Source organism: Perissodus microlepis, chromosome 1 (genome assembly GCF_051167445.1).
Source record: "Perissodus microlepis isolate ML-2025 ecotype Zambia chromosome 1, ASM5116744v1, whole genome shotgun sequence".
NCBI classification, from domain to species: Eukaryota; Metazoa; Chordata; class Actinopteri; order Cichliformes; family Cichlidae; genus Perissodus; species Perissodus microlepis.
Window position 1 is genome coordinate 2529368 of NC_140461.1, and position 14307 is coordinate 2543674.

At 41.3% G+C, this 14307-nt stretch overlaps 1 protein-coding gene and 1 long non-coding RNA gene across 3 annotated transcripts; one reads left to right on the forward strand and one right to left on the reverse strand.

The window, feature by feature from the left end:
- Window positions 1-2768: 2768 nt before the first annotated feature.
- LOC146393110 (annexin A2-B-like) lies at window positions 2769-12065 on the reverse strand. 2 transcript variants are annotated; one of them, XM_084926493.1, is made up of 13 exons: window positions 9418-9520; window positions 9278-9339; window positions 8628-8721; window positions 6967-7061; window positions 5788-5901; window positions 5570-5660; window positions 5374-5453; window positions 4866-4925; window positions 4300-4393; window positions 3850-3945; window positions 3594-3652; window positions 3379-3501; window positions 2769-3270 (listed from the first exon to the last, which is right to left on the reverse strand). In XM_084926493.1, exons 2-13 carry the CDS (start codon window positions 9326-9328, stop codon window positions 3211-3213), a joined length of 1017 nt encoding a protein of 338 aa, XP_084782619.1. In that variant the 5' UTR covers window positions 9329-9339; window positions 9418-9520; the 3' UTR covers window positions 2769-3210. The 2 variants fall into 2 exon arrangements, with proteins under 2 accessions (XP_084782619.1, XP_084782610.1); XM_084926484.1 differs by lacking the exon at window positions 9418-9520 and adding an exon at window positions 11911-12065 and having other exon boundaries at window positions 2770-3270.
- Window positions 9734-11792, forward strand: LOC146393111 (uncharacterized). Its single transcript, XR_014800105.1, has 2 exons — window positions 9734-10810; window positions 10906-11792. It is a non-coding gene; the product is annotated as an uncharacterized LOC146393111 (long non-coding RNA).
- Window positions 12066-14307: the final 2242 nt, after the last annotated feature.

Consider the following 14307-nt stretch of genomic DNA (forward strand, 5'->3'; position numbering starts at 1 on the left):
TTTTGCTGTTTGCTGATCTTTTAGTTCTGCCTCCTGTTTCTAGTTTACCCGTTAACCCAACCATCGCCACAGGACAGCCGCTGTTGGACAGTAAAGGTAGAAGGTGGGTTGGTCTAAGAGTTTTTACTTTTAATTTTTCACTCTGGACCAAAATTAAAGGTCAGAGGTAGAAACAGAAGTGGTTAAACATGGTCACCATCTTTCTTTAATCTCAGCACAGGTTGTTTGTTTTTTATTAACCCCGCCTCCTCTGCTAGTTTCCCCTCCTCAGTCCTCCACATACATTTGATGAGCTGTGACCTATGGTAGAGCGGCGGCTATAATTCGAGGCTGACATTTGGTTCATGTTGGAGTGGCGGTCGTGGTGATTTCTGAAGTCTGTGTGTGAGGAGAAAGGGGGGAGGCGGTGGGATTCAGAAGGAAGGCCAGCGATGGGATTAGAGGAGCGTGACAATCGAGGATTAGCCGGGCTCTAAACAAATAATGCTCGCAGAGGTCAGCAGAGCGACACTCAGTCTGGAGAGCTGCTGCCGACTTCATTATCACAAAATCTCCCCAACACTTTGATCCACGTTTGAACGAAGAGGTGATCTAAGAGTGGAAAGTGACGCCTGTGAGCTGTTACTGTAGCTCGTGGCTGTTCACAGGTTGGAGAATCTGTGTTAGCAGCTCTGACTGTGATGAGCCAGAGAACGTTCAACAACTCCCACTGCAGTACTGAAGAAAGCATTAAAACCTTGGGATTCTCAGCCAGGTGCTGCCTAAGAATCCCTAAACCACCTTTTCCTCCACATTTACCTGTGGGAGGAAAAGGTGTGCCTTAATTAAAAGCAGCGTAAGAGTCATTTTTGCATTTATTACCTTATGTGTGGCACTAGGGGTCACTTTTAGTGTTTGTAAACACTGATATTTAAGGTAGGCAGATTTCATTAGCGTCAAGTGTTGTTGGTTGGAAGGAGCAAAGAGTTTGTGACAGTTGTGATTCATGTTGTACGCTAAGAGAAACTGTCGAACAACTAATGCAACCGATGGTGAGCAATAAATGTGTTAAACGGACCAGATAAGTGCGGCTGGAGTTATTGGACTTTCTCAGTAGTTTCATTCATAACGGTGGCATCGCGTCAACGCCGCCTCAAACACCTCAGTGGCTTCAAGCGTGGCCTCTACAAGCAGTTTACTATTCACTTAAATTTGATCATTCTCACACCAGCATCACCTGCTGGTTAGAAACAGGTCATGCTATTAAATTATTAATTACGCCAGAGGCTCTGATAAAATGTCCGAGCATATTAATAAAACATACAAACCGTAACAGCAAAACGTATAAAAAGCCTTTATAATTTGTATGTCCGCCATCTTGGTTTTTAGATCTAGAAGTACTAGATCTAATGGAGCTAATGCTAGCAAGCTTGGTTAGCAACCACAGACTGTCTGAGAGCTTGTTAATGCTCAGTGACATCATGCTCCGCCTTCTTGGACAGTCTGCCAGTACAGTGACCTCACAGCAGCCATATTATTGGTCACATGATATCCTTACAAATGCCCCCAAAGGCTCCAACAGCACAAACACAGTGCAGAGGTCCAGGAATCATAATTCGAAGATTTCTGCTAATTATGACATTTTAACATTGCAGTCTGTGGACACTGACTCACTGCTGGAGCTTCCAGTGGACATTAGAGGAACTGCAGCTATAGGTGCATAAACAAAAAAAGAATATCATTATTGCTTAGATGCTAAATTATATTCCTTGGAATATAATTTGGAAGTTGGAAGTTGAACTGTTTGACTTCTTAGTTCAGGTCAGATTTCTTCACAGTGAACATGGAGATTCAAATCTTTTTCTCAGCTCTCTGCTCTCTCTTTCTTCCTCCTCTTCTTCCTCTCTCTGTACACAGCAAAAGCTTTTTTTTCTTCAGCTCCACAAATGCAAATCGGCGAGTGTTGCTCGAGGTAAAATCAGCATCTTTAATTAAAAAATTAGCAGCAAACAAACAACAGAAAACCTACGAACGATTAAAGGAAAAACAAGCCGCAGGAGCAGCAGAGCCGTACAAACACAAACACACACCACAAATATGTGTCTACATCAGTCTGCCGGGGACTAATTAATAACCAATATTTTGACATCAAATACAGACTTTGATCCTACAAACACTGATCAATCGTCAGGAGAGCCAGCTTCGGATTTTATTTTCAGCGCGGCAGCCTGACAGAATCCAAACCAACGTGTTCGTGGACCAAACCGCATAATAACAGTGAAAACAGCTCAGAGTTATCCTGCTCTGTGAGTTAAAGGATCATTCAGGATGTTTATGGCTCACTGGTTAACTTAAACCTGCTGCACATCAAGTCTCTCCACACGGCAGACAACCACGAACGAGCCAGCGCTGATTTACACGAAGACGAAAAGCAGTGACTGTAATTTTATTGTCTATAAAACCTGAATATGAATAACTGCATAAATCAGATCTGATAAACGTGGCTCCAGAATAAAGGTCATACACTTTGGTCCCCTTTCCAGAAAAAGAGTCAAATGGAATTTTAAAAAAACTAAAATGACAGTAATTATCTGATGTCTTTATTTCAGTGACAAAAAATCAGAGGCAGCATGTCAGAGTATAAGAACAGTTTAATCCATAACCTGATTTGAGAACTGAGAGATGGATTTAAAAGGAAGTGATGTTTTTGTTTCTAATTTTTATTAGAAAAAATCATTTTGTTTTTTATTTTTGGCGTTTTTATTAAACTTTTATTTTTTTAGATTTTATTCTCAATGTGATTCTTCTAAACGAGGCCATCTGTGTGTGTTTAACACGGAGTTTGATCCTTCGTGGTTTCCTGTACTGCAGGCCTGCGCAGTGTTGAACGTGCCTCTGCTGCCCCCTGGTGTTCTTTCACTCAAACAACACAAAGACAAATTATTTCTTTTCCCGTTTTTTTTTATTCCACAAACTGACGTCGATCACAGAGACAAACATGTTTAACCCTCTCAAGGCAGGCGTTGCAGATTTGCAACAGTTAAAAACTAACAACCCGATTACCCCACATACATATTTTATGAGTTTTTTTTTACTCAGAAGTACCACTACAGGTATTCTTTTGTGCATTAGCAACAAAAACTTAATTTGAGCCTGAGAGGGTTAATCTGAGCACCGTGAAGGATTCCATCTGACGGTTTAAGGCCCTGCGGCCCTCTGGGAAATGTAGTTTCAGTCGTCTCCTCCGCACAGACTGAGCAGAGCTTTCTGGTAGTCTCCTTTAGTGTGCTCCTAAACACAAACGCACACACAAAATTATCCATAGGTAATAAACACAAAAATGCCCTCTCTGTGGTGTGTTCGATGCCCTCCATGTGTGTGGGATATTGCAGGACTCACAGTGATGGTCTGGTACAGCGACCTCTTGAAATGCTTCTTGAACTCTGTTCTGATCTTGATCAGGTCGACTTCACAGCGAGAAACGATGATCCTGGTCACCACCTTCTCCTTCGCTCCTTTACTCTGAGACACAAAATGTCAGCATGGACGGAGAAGGAGGAGGTGTTATGTTTTGTTCCAGGTGGAAGCGTTGGACAGAAACGTGGAAAACTCACCTTCATGGCTTCATTGAGTCTGCTGGCGAAGTACAGCTGCTTGTTTTCAAAGCACTCCACTGTGGACAAACGATACACACCTGCTTAATGTGTCCTGTCACCGTGAAGTAGAATTTCACTCTTACTTTGTTCTGATGGCGTCTATTTCTTTTAACGTGTGGCTGAAAATGAAAACGAGATTTGCCCTCGTGCTCGGTTTCCCCGTTAAACCGGGTCTAAATCTGTGACTTGAATATTTGATGTTTCTTAGACGTACCCAGAGTGAGGAAGGACTTCTCCAGATCTCCCTTCACCTCCTTCCTGATGCTCTCCTTCATGTCGTAGGGGCTGTAGCTCTTATACCTCTCAAACACTGACACACAACACACACATTAAACGTAAGACTTTGCTTCAAACACAAGCTATGCTTTTTCACAGCACTGGTTTCTTTCAAGTATACAAATATAATTCCATATTATTTGTACATTTGTTGGTTTCATGGGTCTTATTTTGTAGGTTTCATTACATTTCCTGTTGTTTAGTATTTCATTTCATCTGTTCTGCTTATATTTATAGTTCTCGTGTTTTCTGGCCTATTGTTGGTCTCGTTTGCCTTTTTGTTTTGTTTTTATTGCTCTTAGTTATTGACTGAGTTTTACATTAGCACTGTAATGTGCTGTCTGTATAAATAAAGCTTTGTTGCATCAGTGTTGAGGATGCAGTTCACCTTTCTGCAGGTGGGGGACGCTTCTCTGAGACATGATTTCGATCCAGGTCACCACGTCGGTTCCCTTCCTCTTCACTCCGGCTTCATACAGAGCCTGGGAGGTTCACACAGGAGGACGGTTTAATGAAGAAATTGTGAAAAAAAAAAGGGCAGGTTTACATAAAAAACAGAAAAAGCACATGTACAAAACTAACAGTTATACCTCTGGATGGATTATCCCCTCAGAGGACACCAAACCTCGTTTCAAGTCTTTAAAGGTGCTTTTTGTAATCATGTCCTGTAAGCTTTAACTTTCACCACCAGGGGGCACCGAGATGTTTTCAGACACGTTGCTTTAATAAAGTTTCATCATTATTTTTGGTCCTTCCCCATTTCCACCCCCGTTTATTTCACGCCATCGCTGTAACAATGATTACTCTTCTACCCCGTTCAATAACGGTCACTTTCTTTTGTTTTTTCACATTCTTTTGATAACTTTAACTCTTAGAAGGTTTTAAAGCATTTTTAAGTTACGTGAATTTACAAAAAGTACCTTTAAAGAAAAAAAAAAGTATATTTTGACCTACTCTGGCATCCTCATCAATCTTCTCATAGTCGACGACATTCGAAGGTTCATCTCGTCTTGTCTGTGAAAAAAAGAACAGATTAAATAAAAGCAGGTTTTTGTCTAGACTAAAATCAAAGCTCATTTTCTTATCCAAGCATCAAAACTATAAATATCCTAGAAAAGCATTCGTGTTTTCAGAGTGTCGGTGAGAAACCAGTGTAACTGACACTGTCTGACAAAGTCTATCAACTTATTATTAAATATTGTGAAAGTAATTTCTGTAGGTTTTTTCGTATCTGTCTGAATATTTTTCGTAACTGTTCTTAGAAAATATTTAGTTCTCTGAAATATTTTTACCAAATCCACTAAAGTCAAAATGAAGTCAGATGTGTTATTGCAGTTAAACACAGACCCAATACTCACAATAACATTTCCTGTGTTGTATGTGAAACATCATTTTTAGGATTTTATGGGAACCTGTCAGAGTTCTTATATTTCCTGCTTTGTGAAGATAAATGAAGTCCTACCTGAACCAGAGCCAGTAGCAGTTTAGCAAAGTTTCCCGACGTGTCTCCTGCTACGTCTTTCTCTAAGTCCTTCTTAAACACTGCAGAGAAAGTCAAAGTCACATTTTCTCACTTTTGAAATGCTGTTGTGCCTTTAGCTCACGAAAACCTGTTATATATTTATTTAGTATTTTCAGGTTCCTGAAACGTGACTCACTGTCTCTGTAAACCCTCTTGATCTCAGCTAGTTCTTCATTGTTCCTGGAGCAGACGATCTCGATTAAGGTCTCCTCGTCGGTCCCCAGTCCCTGCATGAAAAAACCCCAAACTGCGTGAAACATCCAACAGCAGCTCTCAGCTACCAGACTGAGTCTTTTCTGGAACGTTCAGATACCCGGTGAGCCATGTTTATTTGGTCTTTAGCGTGACACTGACCTTCATGGAGGCTTTGAGCTCCGAGGCGTCATACTGAGCGGTGCTTTTCATCAGACCCAAACTCAGAGCCTCCAGAGAACCGGATAGCGCCCCCTTCAGGGCACTGACCAGATCCTGTCACAACCACAGATACGGGGTTAAAAATCACTTTAGAAATAATCATTTGTACAAAAGCAAAAAGTTCAGGATCTGTTGTATTTCTCACTGCCTTTTCTGTTTGTCAGTTTCCCTCATTTTTCCATCGACCTTCAGAGTAAAAGTTCTATTTTTGGCTCATGATTCGAAGCAGTAAGATGTTAGCTGTTGGCTGGATTACCACCATAGCTGCTTCACGGCCTTTGGGTTTACATCAGGCTCCAAATGGAGGGTTGTCTGTGGACTTCAGGTTTATGCAAGTTTGGTTTGTGTACAGTTATTTTCCTGTCATTACAGAAATCTCGATTTTATTTATGATAATAATAATATCCCATTTATTAAAACAAGATTTAAAAAATAATCTCAGTGTTGCTGACTTTTGTTGTCCACCAAAAGTTTGTCGGTTCATGAAAAACCCTGAAGATAATTTATGAAATTATAAGTTTGCCAAAAATTAAAAGTAGTGGCAGTCGTGATTTGTTTTTATATTAAAATGAATGTAAATTACATCATCCAGCTGACTGATCTGTGCGATAATCTCTAGATCATGTTTAGCAAATTTCTTTTTGATGTTTCTTTTATTTCCTTATTTTTATTTCTATAAGTTATTATCCAAGATCATTGTTATTATCAATCAATCAGGATCGATTTTTTTTGAATGATTTATTGTTTAATTTATATTTAAAAGTTACTGAGTAAAAACTGGGAAAAAAAACAACAAATTTTTACGTTTATTTTTCATATTTAGGGAAATTACCAGAAACATTTTGGTGATTATTTTTGAATTATTCTATAAGACTACCCTTAAAAATTCTAAGCTATTTGGTCAATGATTATATAACATTTTCACTCACAACGAACAAAATGCAACAGAAATAATTTGACCTCAGTTATCTGGTTTTAATAATCACTGGAAGCCAAGATTTAAATTAAAATGTGATTAACTGATGGCCCTGATTAGTTTCTGTATATTGATTGAAATAATGAAAGTAACGTATATGTTAAAGGTTCATTTTTGTTCGTTAACAGAGAAGCATCTCTGACCTTCTTGGCAAATCGTTCGTATTCAAAGGCGATCTCTCTGCGCTGCTCGCAGCTCCGTCTCGTCAGGATGTCGATGATGGTCTGTTCGTCCACACCTGCAAATTTGTCAAAGAAACTAAGTTACTGTTTTCACACTCAACTACCAAATACCACATACAGACGTCAAAACAACTTTCACCTGTTGATTGCATACATGTCTTTTATTATTTTTCTAAAGAATCAGAGATCACACATTCTCACAGGGCCAGTGGTTCAGGTATCCGTCATCATTACAAGTGACTTTGACCCTGATAAACTGTTCCTCTGATTATCTCCAGCAGTTTCTTTTGTTCTGATGCTGGAAATCTCTCTGCCGAGGGACATCCTGCTTTTCCAGCAGCTCTCACAAAGGAAGCTGGAAAATGGAGGCCGAGCCTCGCTCAGCAAGTCCTCTGCAGCGGTCTGAGTGAGTCACTTTCCAGGCAGATGAAATTATGTTGTACTTTGAAGAGGACAGATGTGAACAGATGTGTAACCCTGTGATTCAGAGTGCTGGGAGCTTTTATTTGTTCAGATTTTATGTCCCCGTGTTCTTCCTTCCTCTTTCCATCAGGATTTTTTTTTTGTTGCTCAACCTTTTTGCTGTTTTTGTAAATATTACAATAATTAACCTCAGAACAAATTTGTTATTAACAAGACAAACACTCCTTTGCATTTACTGTAATGAGCATATTGACAGTGTAATGACTCCAAAGCTAACGTGGACGTGATGAGGCTACCTGTGTCTGATTCATGATGTGTGGCTCAGTTATAGCTGTAGGCATGTTGGATGTTACTGTAGAAGCTACATATTATACATTATGCATTTTGCTTTCTACCTGTACACATTTATTGATCGCTAAAATCACTACTGTTTCACATTGTGCATGAATTTGCACAAATTAGCATTATGGGTCATATTAGCTGCTGAATAAATTTGGCAAGCTAGCTAACGTTAGCTGATAAACTAATCTGAAAATGAGCAGCTAAGTTACTAAATCAGTTTGGTTGAATTAGTCACTCTGATCTATTCTAGACACCATTTTCCTGAGATAGCTTTAAGTTGATTTATGTTTGCAGGAAAGCTAGCATTAAGCTAGCCAAAAAAAAAACTTTTCAAAATAAAAGTTTTTATTTAAATAACTTAAAAAACAACAACAACAAAACCACTTTTTAAAATAACTTAAATAAAAAGATATATAAAATGTGCAACTTTAAGGTCATGATTTAAAGTGCCTACTTTTTTTCTTCTCATGGTTGGTTATGGTGAAATCTCCTCAAAACTTGTTACCATAGCATTAATAAACCATTAGGCCCATTACAATACCAGTAAAACAGTAGCTAGTATCTGCTTGAGCAAAGCCCTGAACCCCTGACTGTTGGCTATACCGATGTCTTTTCCTCTTTTTGTAATCCGTTAATTGCTAAAAACCGGTTAAGAAGCTGAAACACCATCAGAAAACTCTGTTGCTGCAGTTTCGGTGATGTCCGAGTCGTGGACACTGTGTTTCCTGTGCACAGTTGAACAGTTAAACTCGGAGAGAGAAGTGGTGGGATCACAGTTACATAACTCAGTGGAAACTTCCTGACCGGTGGGCTTGGCAGGGAAATATCGGGGAGGGAGTTTTCCTGGACTCGCTCACCTTTAGTTTTAATGGCCGTGTCGATCCTGGCAGCATCACGGGCCGGGTCGAAGTCTCGGGCCGGCACCACGGTGGGGTATTTGGCCTCTGGTTCCTACAGAGGACAGAAACTGACCATTAGCTCCTGTTAGCTGCTTGACAGAAAGCACCGGACGAGACGCTGCTGCTGTGATTTAACCTCGTAATGCCCAACAGACTGTTAGAGACACACGCAGGGGTACGGGAGGAGTTCTCCATCAGGCAGCTTTCTGAGGTTGGAGTAATTCATCTGTCAGCATCTGAATGAAGCACTGATCCGTCATCAGTTTATCTGCTTTCTAACTGTACAGATGAACTCCAGGTGGAGAACGACTCTTGTTCTCTGTTTATTGTTGACTTCATTGTTCTTGTGTTAATTTAACGAATCTGAGGTGGTGAAAATATGTCAGTTCACTGCTTTGTTTTTGTTTGGATTTTTTCAGGTGTGCAGAAAACATTGAATAACACAGAAATGCCTCCAGTACCTGAGACCTGTGTTATGGTACAGTACCAGTAGTGTGATGTAATGCTGCTCTAATTAGGGCACAGTTGGGTTCATCAGTAATCGGAGGAATAACCTGATATATCAAAGTCATTTATGGTGATTGCTGTGTTATCGGCAGGTGACTCACCCCACTGTACGACAGCGTCAGCTGACCCAGAAACTCAGACACCAGCGCCATGATGGATTCACCTGCAACACACAGTTCAAGCAACTTAAAGGTGAGTTTACATCATTTTCTGCAGTCGTGCAGTTTCTGTTATCGCTTACTTGATAGTTAAGAAAAAGGCAGTGAGAGAAGGTTCAGTATCAGAAAGTCTGCAGCCTGCTGGCAGTCGAGCTTCTCTGGAGGAGTCTCTGGAGCTGTGATATGTCCTCTTTAACCTTTGAGTGGAAACATTGGGTTTCCTCCTCTGACTGTCTAAAAACAGACCAACAATGGCCTTCAGACTCCAGCAGGCTGTAAACACTCATACGCTGGAGGGGTGTTTGATTTATTGAGCGGGACGTGCCAGCGGAGGGCGTGTGTGCAGATAAGGAGCATGAATCAAACAGATCTGCAGGAATCTCGGGTGTGTTGTGTAACACGGTGAAGCTGAAGCTGTAAAGTGATTACTGCAGAGTTTCCTCCACCTTTGACCCTCTTACAGACTCTGCCAGCATCTCATCTCGCAGCTGCTACAAACAGTCCTGAAGTCTCGGCTCGTCCCGTCGTCTGCTTGCTGCCGTTCAAAGAGGAATTCCACATATCGAAATAAATCACGGAGCACAGAGAGAACACGTCCCGATTAACCTCCTCAGGAAACCAACCAAATTAATAGTTGAAGAGAAATTAATTTACAACAATCTGACAATTTCTACTTTCCCAGTTTTCTGTAGCAGCGTCTAAGAGACACCAAAAATAATCTGAATGTATAAACTTCAAAGTTTTTTTTCTATCACTTCACACAAAAATTTATTTATTAAAGGTACTTTTTGTAGATCTCATCGCCATATGTAACTAAGACATTCACCACCAGGGGGCAGTGTTCTACCCATCAGTGCATTGAAATTTGGGGGTGTTTTGTTAATATTTGTATAGTTTTGTAGTATTTGTAATACTCGTAGTGATTTCTGTTTCTGCTGGTGTCTAATGGCCCAACATGGCAAGAGCAGATTTCTCCTGTATTGGCTTCCCTTCATTGGCTTCCTGTTAAATCCAGAATTCAAAATTCTGCTCCTCACATACAAGGTCTTAAATAATCAGGCCCCATCTTATCTTAATGACCTCATAGTGACCTATCACCCTAATAGAGCACTTTACTCTCAGACTGGGAGAGCCTTCAGCTGGAAACCAGCTCCCAGTTTGGATAGAGAAAACAATGCCGCTAGTTTTAAGCTTTCCTTTTTGATAAAGCGTATAGTTAGAGCTGGATCAGCTGACCCCGATGGCCTTGAACCTCTGCTTAGTGGAGCTATAGGCTCAGGGGGACTTCCAGTGATGCACTGAGAACTTCTCCTTATTTGTGTTCTTTAGATTTTGGTCTTTTCTGTCCCTCAGTTAGTTTTTTCTTGTTTGTTATTCACGGTTTCCTCTTTTTCTCCCCTCACCCTCAGCCAGTCGTTGCAGATGGTTACCGCTTCATCAGCCTGGTTATGTTGGAGGTTTCTTCCTCTCTGATTGGTGGGTTTTCTCTCTGATACTGTACTGTATGTAGGACTGCTGTCATGTTTAAAGTCCATATCATTTTAACCCTTTTTCACTCCTGTGTCTTTAAGGTTACCAGCTTATTTTAGTCTTCAGGAGCTCCCACTGTCTGGAAAGCCTGTCCCATAGGGGGTGCTCTTGAGCTGGTCCAAAGTGATTGGGGCTCTTTGGGGCTGCAGAAAAAGTAAATGTCCTGGGAGAAATGTTGTTTTCACCTTAGATACAACAGATATAGCTCTGATTTTTAAATATTTTACAGGTCTATATTGTTGTAAAACAAGCTGTAGTTTCTACGACCCAAGTGTAAAATAAGAGCTTCCCTGAGCCTGAGGGTACATCTGTCATAGATAAAGAGCAGTGTGGAGATGATGGTCAGAGCTCCCGATGTTTCCCTGTGAAGCTGTTTTTACTTCCAAACATCTGGAAGAACCTAAAACTACCTGTTGAACCAAACTCAGAGTCAGAAATGAGCCCACGCACTCACTTTAGTTGCTAACATAAGTTGAGCAGCTTGAAGAATGAAAGGCGACATGAAAGCACAGCGAACTGCAGCCAGTCCTCATTTATCGCTCTGAGGCGGCGGCTCGGCTCCATGCACGACAGAACGACTCCATCTGCAGCGGACTTTGAGCTTTATAACCCCGCAGACATTTTACATCAACAAAGCACTTCAGCTTTATAAAATCACTGTTGTTTGCAGCTTCTCTGTCCAGCATTATTCACCGGTGGCTGTAGGTTTCACTCATTTCACTCATTTTGACTCTTATTTTGGCGGATTTTAGAGGAAGCGTTTGTATAAACTGCTCATGCTGCTTAAAAAATTTCAAACAAACACTTGAATTGATGGTTTTGTTTCTGAATGTTTGGTTAAAAATACTTTAAAAGTAAGTGAAACTACTTCTCCATCCTCCAGGCTTCAAAATAAAAGCCTCCAGTCGTTGCTAAGTAAGGAAACAAACATGATTTGTCCTTTTTTGACTCTTTGAAGTAGAAAAAAGAAGAAAAGTCATAAATCGTTCCTGCTGCTAAAGCTCTCTGATATCCCGATATCCCCCCTCACTCTGATGAGTTCTTACCTTTAGAGACGCAGCAGCAGCTCCGTTATGAGCCAGGACGAGGCTGGGTGTGGTGTTTAAATACAGGCTGACTCACACACACACACACGCGCACACACACTCACACTCTGTTTTCTGACTGCCTGCATGACTCACTGAGTTTTACACATCAGGCTGAACACATGGGCAGAAATTCCTCAGCGAGGCTCAAATCGCCTCGCCAGGGGCCGAGAAAACACTCGATTCTTATTGGCTGACTGGCTGGTGGGAGGCTTTAAAATTTTTTCTTAAATTCAATCTGAGCTCATGATTTAACTCCTTCCTGCATCGTCTGTGAGTGAAGTTCATGAAGCAAAGCAAAGTGAATGAGGGCGATTCAGAAAGGTTTCTGCTCCGTGATCAGCCAGGTGAAGTCAGGCTGCTAGTTTTATATCATCCGATGGGCCTAACAAGCTGGTTATATAACCACAGAGTCAGTCTGTCTTTTTCAAGTGTCGTGGCAGAGCGGGGTCCACAGGAGGTCACAGACTTTAGCTTGTTATCTTTGTCGTCACCCCGTCGGGCTGGTGGGCAGAAGATGTGAACACCTAAGCTTTAAATGCAATAACTCGAGAAGGAAGTCACCTAGGATTTTCAGATTGATACCATAGATGCATCTGCTAAAAATCTTAGACGAGTTTGAATCTCAGTGACCTTGACCTCGAGGTCAGAGGTCAGGTTTTCTAAAAATCTTCTGAATGCGATAACTTGAGAACAAGGTTGTGTGATTCTTACTCTGAATCTGAATAAGTACGCGGGACCACTGTGTGCGGTAAGACCATCTCTTTACTTCCTGTATTACCATTTCCCGGCATGCATTGCCAGTGCGTAACACGTAATTACACAATCAAACAATGAACACATACTGCCCATACAACAAATGTACCAGAGACAATTATGAATACACCACATCTCCCCTTTTAAACAAAAACAGAATATTACTTTTCTCAGGACAGAACTTTCAACCAGACTACCTCTTGATTCTTTTTTTTCTCTTTTTCAAAGCCATACAAGAACATCTGGCAAACAATCTGCATTACATTTTTAACCTTTTGTTTTGGTTTTCTTTTTTTTTTGACAACTCCTTTTAGATGTATTTTACTGTGCTCTACAAAACCATTATAACACAGTTATATAACAACAACCCTTTTTTTTCTCTTACAGATCTAACTTTTTAGGTTTAACTATTGCCCTCCCTGACTTGGTTCTGACCACATCAGTGTTAACAGGTGTAGCAGGGATCACACTGGGTGTTTGAGGCTTCTGCAACACAGGCACATTAGCAGGTTCATGCACTGGTGAACTTAAAGGAATCAAATGCACACGATTACGCCTCACAGTCCCTTGTGGTAACTCCACTGTGTATGATCGGGGTGTAGAGTGATTTTGGATAACAGTGCCTGTAGTCACCCAAACTTGCTCTCCTGGGGACGGGCTGCATAAAGGTTTTGCGTGGTGGCGCCTGTTGAAGTTTGCCATGTCCATCATCCTCTTCTCCCTTTCCTTTTGAGCAAGCAGTGCGTCGTCCGGCAGTGTAGGCTCCAGCTGCGATGGAAGTATCGGCAGTGTGGTTCGCAGACGTCTGCCCATTAAAAGCTCTGCGGGGCTATAGCCGGACTGCAGTGGTGTAGCTCTATAGGCAAGAAGAGCTAGATAAGGATCAGCCGCTTTTTTCAGAAGATTTTTTTACAGTCTGCACAGCACGTTCTGCTTCTCCATTACTTTGCGGAAACTTGGGGCTGCTTATGATGTGTTTAAAGCCGTACGCTGCTGCAAAGTCTGTAAAGATTTGACCTGAATACTGTGGCCCATTATCAGACATGAGGACCTCTGGGATGCCATGACGGGCAAAGAAAGATTTCAGGTGAGTAATGACGTCGTTTGATTTTGTCCTGTTTAACAAAGCAATCTCAACAAATCTAGAGTGATAGTCAACAGCGAGAAGGTAAGTTTTCCCTCCCAGTTCGAAAAGATCTGTGCCCACTCTCTGCCATGGGCGGGCAGGGTATTCTGTTGGCATGAGTGGCTCACTGTTATTGTGTCTTTCTTGAATACACGTTTTGCACTTGAGCACCATCTCAGAGATTTGTTGACTCAGCCCGGGCCACCACACTGTTTGGCGTGCACGAGCTTTACATTTTACAACACCTTGGTGTCCTTCGTGTAGTTTTTCCAGCACCTCATTTCTCATCGCTGAAGGAATGACAAGCCGTGTGTCTTTTAACAAAAGGCCGTCTTCAACAGTGAGCGTGGCTCGGTCAGGCCAGTAATTTCGCAGTAAAGGCTCTTGTTTTGCATGTTCTGGCCAGCCTTCGGTGCACATGTCCATAACGTGAGCACACACACTGTCGCTTTTCAGTTGTTCCTTCAGTGTTTGCA